Source organism: Hordeum vulgare, chromosome 2H (assembly GCF_904849725.1).
Source record: "Hordeum vulgare subsp. vulgare chromosome 2H, MorexV3_pseudomolecules_assembly, whole genome shotgun sequence".
NCBI classification, from domain to species: domain Eukaryota; kingdom Viridiplantae; phylum Streptophyta; class Magnoliopsida; order Poales; family Poaceae; genus Hordeum; species Hordeum vulgare.
In genome coordinates this window covers 36,820,366-36,830,488 of record NC_058519.1, presented here as the reverse complement: position 1 = coordinate 36,830,488, position 10,123 = coordinate 36,820,366, and the positions used below count along the sequence as shown (strand labels likewise).

The 10,123-nt window shown below is 48.2% G+C and overlaps 1 protein-coding gene across 1 annotated transcript; it reads left to right on the top strand.

Annotated features, from left to right (window-relative positions):
* The first annotated feature begins 2,031 nt into the window (after window positions 1-2,031).
* LOC123429437 (NAC domain-containing protein 48-like) lies at window positions 2,032-3,966 on the top strand. Its single transcript, XM_045113472.1, has 3 exons — window positions 2,032-2,312; window positions 2,412-2,722; window positions 3,208-3,966. Exons 1-3 carry the CDS (start codon window positions 2,132-2,134, stop codon window positions 3,784-3,786), a joined length of 1,071 nt encoding a protein of 356 aa, XP_044969407.1. The 5' UTR covers window positions 2,032-2,131; the 3' UTR covers window positions 3,787-3,966.
* Window positions 3,967-10,123: the final 6,157 nt, after the last annotated feature.

Genomic DNA, 10,123 nt, shown 5'->3' with positions numbered 1-10,123 from the left:
ACAAGAATCAAGCATGTAGTGCTCAGGAATGCTTATCTTGATCTTGTCCTTGTTAGCACTTGAGCTTGTCCTTATCAACACATGATCATTAACAATAGTTTCAATGATATATTCGTGCTGATCCACTTGAACTTGCACACCACAATCTTGATGACGATCACCACTTGACGTCATCCTTCATGGGTTGTATGAGATCTTCCTTTTGACGCAAGCCCATGGAAGCACACCTAACCCCACATAGGACTCTTACAAAGACCATGGGTTAGTACACAAACACGTAATGGACAATGCTTACCATACTATGGGATCACTTGATCCCTCTCGGTACATCTTATACGCTTTGTGTGTTGATCATCTTGATTTACTCTTTGTCTGAGATCTTGATCAACCTAGTGTCTCTATGACCATTCTTTGAATAATACCTTGAATACCATCTTGGTCATCATATAAACTCCTTGAACCCAACAGATGGACTTCAAGAAGTGCCTATGAACAAATCCTATAGATATAACTTAAGGCAACCATTAGCCCATAGGAATTGTCATCAATTACCAAAACCACATATGGAGATATATGCTCTAACAATAACCACATATGAAGATATATGCTCTAACACACGGGAGGCCACCGACACGGCAAAGAAATAGTATGTATTTGAGATTTCTAATTTCAGATATCCGAATGTAAAATGCATTATTTGAGACATGAATGATCAGTGTCCGCGGGCGTTTGAACTCAGATATCCGAATGTAAAATGCATTATTTGTAATGTCCGACTCTATATGCACTAAAAAGTACTACTCCACTACTGTTTGAAGTACCCTTATTCTGTTGTTCATGCATGTGATGTGTGTGCACGTAGATAGATAGATATATGTGCAGTGACCCGTGTGTTGTGAAGACGAATCTTAGCGTTGATGGGTTTGGTAGACCAGTTCGTTCGTTCGAGATATGGGTTTGTCACCTGTCACTTGTCACGCACGTTTGGCAGGCGTTCTCGACTAGTGCACCTACACACGTACCTGCGCTTGACTTGAGCAACTCGACTTTAGCTTTCTTCTGAAAAATACTGCCCGAGTTTCATAGCATACTGCTTAATGCTAGCTAGTGTCAGGTTGCTGGTCACGCCGTAAGTAGTGGCTACAGACCTAACTTCATAGTACATGTTGATGTACATATGGGATTGACCAGCCGGTCAAGGTTTTTATTTACAAAAGAAATATGATTGTATGAAGTACTCCATTACTCGTGATGTACCTACATATATGGATAACTTAGATGTCATCCAACACTGGCAAGACCACGTTAATTAATTATTTAACTAACCAGTTTATACTCTACAATTTCTTGCAAAAAAAAGTTTATACTCTACTATAGCTTTAGTTATTTCTTTGTGGGGATTATTTTTTTGATCATAGTACAGACGCAAGCGCTTATATACACGCGCATACACTCACTTCTATAAACGTACACACGCATACCCTATATCTATGAGCACCTCGGAGAGACCAAGTGTCTAACGACAAGAGAAACAACTCGGTTCCAAGAAATGAGTGGCCCAGTCGACAAAAGCGTTTGAGAAAGATTCCACACTGGCACTTACATAACTAACTACAAATCTACAATCTAGTAGATTTTTCATGCGTGCTAGATTTTTCTCTTCCTCTCGAGAGAACGCAAGCTAGATTTTTAAGAGGCGGAGATCGATATCATATGAGATTGATGAGCAGTGAGGGTGGCGCGAACGCGGCGGCCATGAGTGAGTGCTAGGCTAGATACGGTTTCGCACAGCTCATGGACGCAAACGGGCCGCGCGCACGCACGCAGGCCCCCGACCTGCTCGCTGACGCCACGCGCTCACGCCGGACGCGAGGAATAACGAACCAATGGGACGCGAGGGCTACGTTGCCGCTTCTGCCCCTGGAGAACCCCAACAACCACGGGGCTCTGCCACCCGACGCTAACGGACAAGATACCCTGGGCCATATAAGCCCGTGCCCGTCCATCCCATTCCGGCCACTCGATCGCCGAGATAGATTCTGCTCTGCTTCTCGTCCAGTGTGATATCGTGTGTGAGCTTCTCCTTCCTTCTCCTGATCGTGTGTGCGGTGCGCGTGTCGGTCGGGTGATCATGTCGACGGCGCAGCAGGGGCAGGGGGCGGCGACGTCGCTGCCGCCGGGGTTCCGGTTCCACCCGACGGACGAGGAGCTCATCCTGCACTACCTCCGCAACCGCGCCGCCGCCGCGCCGTGCCCGGTCCCCATCATCGCCGACGTCGACATCTACAAGTTCGACCCATGGGACCTCCCCTGTAAGTTCTCAACCAGTCAACCCATCACCGCTGTATGCAATCCCTGCTTTGCTCTGCTTGCTCACCATGGTTGGGCGCTGATGATGAATGGAACTGCAGCCCAGGCGGTGTACGGCGACTGCGAGTGGTACTTCTTCAGCCCGCGGGACCGCAAGTACCCCAACGGCATCCGTCCCAACCGCGCCGCCGGCTCCGGCTACTGGAAGGCCACCGGCACCGACAAGCCCATCCACGACGCCGCCACCGGCCAGGGCGTCGGCGTCAAGAAGGCGCTCGTCTTCTACAAGGGCCGCCCGCCCAAGGGCACCAAGACCGCCTGGATCATGCACGAGTACCGCCTCGCCGCCGACCCCCTCGCCGCCGCCGTCAACACCTACAAGCCCATCAAGTTCCGCAACGTCTCCATGAGGGTACGTAGCGCCCATCCCACTTGCTTCCATTATTTAGTGCTCGTTTAGTTCGTTACCAGCGGCGCCGCTCGTACCCGTGCGCAATAGTGTCACGCGGCTGGCATGCATCCTCCCTGTTCCTCTTCGCGCCCGGCCCATGCTTTTGCTTTGTTGCACGGTTGCACCGGCCGTGCCGTTGCCGCGTTGATCGGTTATGCACCCATCTTTATTTAATGACCGAATTGCCCTATACTCTGAAATGACTCCGATTAGTAATAGCTAACATCACATCACATCAAGATGTGCATGGATGAAATCTTGCGAGTGGACACGATAGATGCTTAGTTTGCTTTCTTCTGCTTTGATTGGAGAAGAAATCAGCTTCGCGATTGATGACTGGTATAGCTAGTGGCAGCCATTGATTCGTCAAGTTCAGTAGCTTTCGACATGGATAGGCATGGCGCGGTACGTGTATGATATTGATATATATGTTCACATGTATGCAGTTGGATGACTGGGTGCTATGCCGCATCTACAAGAAGTCCGGCCTGGCGTCGCCGATGGTGCCGCCGCTGGCAGACTACGACCACATGGCCGACCACGACGACCTCTCCGGCGGCGGCTCCTTCGGCGACGCCGCCTGCAGCTTCTACGCGCACTCCAGCAGCAGCAGCAGCACCTGCAGAACCATGATCACGCAGCAGCAGCAGCCGCACGCCGGGAGGCTCCCCACGATCCCGTCCTTCTCCGAGCTCTTCGATGACTACGCGTTCGCTCAGATCTTGGACGCCGAGGCCGAGCAGGGCGCCACCCACCACCTCGCCGTCCACCCCTCCCTGAACCAGCTCCTCCCCGTCGGCGACAGCGCGCACGGAGTGCAGCCGTCCTACTACGCGCCGTCGTCGTCGTCGCCGGATGCCAGCGGCGGGAGCGCGGGGAAACGCAAGGCGGAGAGCCCGGAAGAATCATCGGCCAAGAGGCTCAACGGGTCGTGCTTCGACGCGCCGCCGCAGTCGGCTACCGGCTGGCAAGCGGCGGCGTCGGTGCTGGGCGGCCTCAGCCATCAGATGCTTCCTCAGTTCTAAGCTGTAATTGATTTAACTTAATCAGCCGTGTAAACGAGCGTGGCGACATGAAACAAGCTTAGGTTTCAGAAAATATGAAACAATCTTGTACTATATGCTAATATGCCATCAAGAATTCAAGATAGATAAATACTGTGGTGTAGGATTAATTATTCCAGTTATTCAAGAAGCATGCATGTACATGATTTTCCCCCTTCTTTACGTATTCATTTTAGCAGGTAAATATGCAGAGGTAGCCTTTGCTTTTTTATTTTTCAGCATGTAAACCAGCAAACTTTCCAAAGTATGCACGCGCGTTGAATGTGACCCGGCCCGATGAACCTTGCTCGTATTTGGCCCAAATAGGCCCGCACAAGACGTATATGAGTTGTTTGGTTGCCGCGGCAGCATCCATGTCTTTGACCCGCACAAAACTTAAAGTAATACCGTTCCAGGACCGTGAGGTACTATCAAATTTGTAGTTTCTACGCAGCCAGGCTCAATGAGGTCACGCGTGGCTCTGCGTGCACGATTCGGGGTGCGCGGAAGACGGACGGGGCCTCTCATAACCTTTCATCTCTTTTGTGTCACTGCTCATTCCCTTTCACGTCACGATTCCTGTCGTCTATTGCCCACCTCTCGTCTCCTCTCCTCCGATGACCCGCTCGCCCCCACGTCGTCCGCTCAACCCCATCACCGTCGACAAGAACTGCATCCAAGACCGGTGGCATGCGAGCCTCGCGTACTCCGTGGTCTTCCTAATGAGGGCTCTTTGCCCGTCGTCGCCTTTCTGCACCAGGCCGCCTCGTCCGGGCAATGCGGTGGCGTCCGATCCGGCTGTGCCACCGTATCTGGACCTCTTGGTCTTGTGTTTGGTGGCGTCGCCGGAAGGGGCGGTAATCGCGCGCTGCTCGGAACCCCTTTGGGCATTTTTTAACCCTCATTCGAGGGTTTTATCCTGGCAGTGCGGCATGCCCATGGACGACAACACCCTCCTCCTCAACCGCCCACGCGGCCACGAGCACCGGGGCAATGCTGACGACCGTCGACATTGCCGGCTCCTTCTCCTCGTAGCTCGCCATCTCCTTCTCGCGTGGGTTCTCTCACCGGCCAGCATACGCTCCAACTGCACCTGCTCTGGTAAGTTACAAATCTCCCCTTTCCTCATAGTTGTAGATTAGGGTTTTAAGCATTAGGCATGACGAGCAATCAATTGGATGTGATTCCAATCGAATGGATTTGAACCCAATCGATCCCTTCTTGCGTGTTATTGTTGCTGCTCATAGGCAGGTTAGTGTTCATGCTTAGATTCGATCAATGCATGTTGTAGCTTAGTGTCACTACAAGAAATATGTCAACTTGTGACCAACTTTTAGTGACCCTGGTTGAATTGGTCGTAAATTCATGGCCATTTGGCTAGGAATGGCTCAAACCCTGAAATTGTCTTACACCAAATGGTCATAAAGGAGACAACAATGGTTGATGACATTATTTATACCTGATTATGACCAATATAAATGGTCATGAGGTTGTGAGCGTGGATGCATTGGTACTTGATAACCCACAAGTATAGGGGCTCGCAACAGTTTTCGAGGGTAGAGTATTCAACCCAAATTTATTGATTCGACACAAGAGGAAGCCAAAGAATATTCTCAAGTATTAGCAGTTGAGTTGTCAATTCAACCACACCTGAAAGATTTAGTATATGCAGCAAAGTATCAGTAGCAAGGTAGTGTGATAGCAATAGTAGCAATAGTAACCAATAGCAGCAAAATGATAGCAGTGGTAGCAGAGTAACAACAGCAGCAGCAGAGTAACAATAGCAGCAGTGACAGTAGTAGCGGCAAAGTAACGTAGCAAGGTCCAGTAGGAAAAACTCGTAGGCATTGGATCGGTGATGGATGATTATGCCGGATGTTATTCATCGTGCAACAGTTATAACACGGAGAGATATGAACCTAGCTCCAGTTCGTCAATGTAATGTAGGCATGTATTCCGTATGTAGTCATACGTGCTTAGGAAAAAGAACTTGCATGATATCTATTGTCCATCCCTCCCGTAGCAGCGGGGTCCTAATGGAAACTACGGGATATTAAGGTTCTCCTTTTAATAAAGAACCGGACCAACGCATTAACACTTAGTGAATACATGAACTCCTCATACTATGGTCATCTCCAGGAGTGGTTCCGGCTATTGTCACTCCGGGGTTGCCGGGTCATAACAAATAGTAGGTGACTACAACTTGCAAGATAGGATCAAGAACACACATATATTGGCGACAACATAATAGGTTTAGATATGAAATCATGGCGCTCGGGCCCTAGTGACAAGCATTAAGCATGGCAAAGTAGTAGCAACATCAATCTCAGAACATAGTGGATACTAGGGATCAATCCCCGTCAAAACTAACTCGATTACATGATAGATCTCATCCAACCCATCACCATCCAGCAAGCCTACGATGAGATTACTCACGAACGGTGAAGAGCATCATGGAATTGGCGATGAAGGAAGGTTGGTGATGACGATGACGACGATCTCCCCTCTCCGGAGCCCAGGACGGACTCCAGATCTTCCCTCCAGAGGAAGAACATGAGGTGGCGGCGCCTCCGTATCGTAAAACGTTATGAACTCTTCTCCTTGATTGTTTTCCGGACGAAAGGGACTAAATAGAGCTGAGATTGGAGGCGGTGGAGCTTCGTGGGCCCCACAAGCCTGCCAGGCGAGGCCAGGGGGGCCCGCGCCTGGTGGGCTTGTGGGCACTCAGCTCCACCCCTTCGGTTGATTCTTGCGCCAGTATTTTTTATATATTCCACAAAAATCCCCGTAAATTTCCAGGTCATTCCGAGAACTTTTATTTCTGCGCAAAAACAACACCATGGCAATTCTGCTGAAAACAGCGTTAGTCCGGGTTAGTTCCATTCAAATCATGCAAATTAGAGTCCAAAACAAGGGCAAAGGAGTTTGGAAAAGTAGATACGACGGAGACGTATCAACTCCCCCAAGCTTAAAACCTTGCTTGTCCTCAAGCAATTCAGTTGAAAAACTAAAAGAGACAAAAGAAAAACTTTTACGAACTCTGTTTGATCTTGTTGTTGCAACTATGTCTAACTCATATCCAAAATTTCAGCAAGATCACAAGCTAACCACATAAGCAAATGACATCTAGGTCTCACGGTAAACTCATATCAATGACATAATCAACTAGCGAGCAATAATAATAAATCTCAAACGTCAACACTTCAATCAAAACAATCATGAAGCAGTACGAACAAATGGTATCTCGCTAGCTCTTTCTGAGACCACAAAACATAAATGCAGAGCACCTTCAAAGACCAAGGGCTGACTAAACATTGTAATTCATGGCAAAGAAGATCCAGCCATAGTCATACTCAATATCAGTCAAAAGCAAAGCATAAAAATGACAGAGGTGCTCTCTAATTGGTGCTTTTATAAGTAGAGGATGACTCAACAAGAACATAAATAGACAAGCCCTTCGCAGAGGGAAGCATTGATTTGCAGAGGTGCCAGAGCTCAAGCTTTTAAAACAGAGATAATAATTTTGGGTGGCATGCTTTCATTGTCAACGCAATGACTAAGAGTTTTCACCATGTTCCACGCTACACATGCTATAGGCGGTTCCCAAACAGAAAAGTAAAGTTTTGACTCCCCCACCACCGATCAATCACACTCCACGACTAGCCAAATACTCGGGTGCCATCCATACCAACATCAATCCAAGCGGAGTTTTGTTTGCAATTATCTTTTCGATATGAGCATTGAACTAGGCGTTCCAATTACCGGCCCCTTTCTCGTGAGTGATAGTGAATAAACACATATCGAGGATAACACGCCTAGCATGGAAGATACTGATCGCCCCTTGTCACCACATGAGCGGTTTGGGCATGCAAAACAGATTATTTGTTGAAGGTTTAGAGAGTGGCACATGCAAATTTACTTGGAACGACAGGTAGATACCACATATAGGTAGGTATAGTGGACTCATATGGAACATATTTGGGTTTATGGAAGTGGATGCACAAGCAGTATTCCCGCTTAGTACAAGTGAAGGCTAGCAAAAGACCGGGAAGCGACCAACTAGAGAGCGACAACAGTCATCAAAATGCATTGAGATTAACTAACATTGAGTGCAAGCATGAGTAGGACATAAATCACCATGAACATGAATATCATAGAGGCTATGTTGATTTTGTTTCAACTACATGCGTGAACATGCGCCAAGTCAAGCCACTTGAATCATTCAAAGGAGGATACCATCCTATCATACTACATCATAGTCATCTCAAAATTCATGTTGGCATCCAAGACAAACCACTATAAGCTCCTAGCTAATTAAGCATGGCATCAGAAACTATGATCTCTAACTTGTCATTGCAAACATGTTTCTCTCACAACAAAGCTGAATCAGGAACGATGAGCTAGTCATATTTACAAAAACAAAATAGATCGAGTTCATACCATCTTTTCCAGGTTCAGTCACTTCATCATATCTCGTCATTATTGCCTTTCACTTGCACGACCGAATGATGTGAAAAATAATAAGAGTGCTCGTGCATTGGACTAAGCTGGAATCTGCAAGCAAACACAAAGGAGAAGACAAAGTAATATGGCTCTTTGACAGATAAACAGATATGCATGGGAGAGCCACTAAACATTGTAACCATGGTCTTCTACCTTGACCCAAAGAAAAAGAAAACTATTTACACGGGAAAGCTGTTGGGTAACGTCGCATGGGAAACAAAAATTTTCCTACGCGCACGAAGACCTATCATGGTGATGTCCATCTACGAGAGGGGATGAGTGATCTACGTACCCTTGTAGACCGTACAGCAGAAGCGTTAGTGAACGCGGTTGATGTAGTGGAACGTCCTCACGTCCCTTGGTCCACCCCGCGAACAATCCCGCGATCAGTCCCACGATCTAGTACCGAACGGACGGCACCTCCGCGTTCAGCACACGTACAACTCGACGATGATCTCGGCCTTCTTGATCCAGCAAGAGAGACGGAGAGGTAGAAGAGTTCTCCAGCAGTGTGACGGTGCTCCGGAGGTTGGTGATGACCTTGTCTCAGCACGGCTCCGCCCGAGCTCCGCAGAAACGCGATCTAGAGGAAATACCGTGGAGGTATGTGGTCGGGCTGCCGTGGAAAAGTCGTCTCAAATCAGCCCTAAAACCTCCGTACATATAGGTGGGAGAGAGGGGACCTTGCCTTGGGGCTCAAGGAGCCCCAAGGGGGTCGGCCGAGCCAAAGGGGGGAAGGACCCCCCCCCCAAACCAAGTCCTACTTGGTTTGGTGGGTGGAGTCCTTCTTTCCTTTCCCACCTCCTCCTTTTTTTTCTTTTTTCTTTGATTTTTCTTCCAATGCACATAGGGCCCTTTTGGGCTGTCCCACCAGACCACTAAGGGCTGGTGCGCCACCCTCAAGGCCTATGGGCTTCCCCGGGGTGGGTTGCCCCCCCGGTGAACTCCCGGAACCCATTCGTCATTCCCGGTACATTCCCGGTAACTCCGAAAACCTTCCGGTAATCAAATGAGGTCATCCTATATATCAATCTTAGTTTCCGGACCATTCCGGAAACCCTCGTGACGTCCGTGATCTCATCCGGGACTCCGAACAACATTCGGTAACCAACCATATAACTCAAATACGCATAAAACAACGTCGAACCTTAAGTGTGCAGACCCTGCGGGTTCGAGAACTATGTAGACATGACCCGAGAGACTCCTCGGTCAATATCCAATAGCGGGACCTGGATGCCCATATTGGATCCTACATATTCTACGACGATCTTATCGTTTGAACCTCAGTGCCAAGGATTCATATAATCCCGTATGTCATTCCCTTTGTCCTTCGGTATGTTACTTGCCCGAGATTCGATCGTCAGTATCCGCATACCTATTTCAATCTCGTTTACCGGCAAGTCTCTTTACTCGTTCCGTCATACAAGATCCCGCAACTTACACTAAGTTACATTGCTTGCAAGGCTTGTGTGTGATGTTGTATTACCGAGTGGGCCCCGAGATACCTCTCCGTCGTACGGAGTGACAAATCCCAGTCTTGATCCATACTAACTCAACGAACACCTTCGGAGATACCTGTAGAGCATCTTTATAGTCACCCAGTTACGTTGCGACGTTTGATACACACAAAGTATTCCTCCGGTGTTAGTGAGTTATATGATCTCATGGTCATAGGAACAAATACTTGACACCCAGAAAACAGTAGCAACAAAATGACACGATCAACATGCTACGTCTATTAGTTTGGGTCTAGTCCATCACGTGATTCTCCTAATGACGTGATCCAGTTATCAAGCAACAACACCTTGTTCATAAT

Bases quoted from the DNA above. Each gene is read 5' to 3' on its own strand.
- LOC123429437 (XM_045113472.1), top strand. From the start codon at position 2,132: ATGTCGACGGCGCAGCAGGGGCAGGGGGCGGCGACGTCGCTGCCGCCG. The intron at 2,313-2,411 runs GTAAGTTCTCAA...ATGGAACTGCAG, and splicing joins CGACCCATGGGACCTCCCCT to CCCAGGCGGTGTACGGCGAC. The intron at 2,723-3,207 runs GTACGTAGCGCC...ACATGTATGCAG, and splicing joins TCCGCAACGTCTCCATGAGG to TTGGATGACTGGGTGCTATG.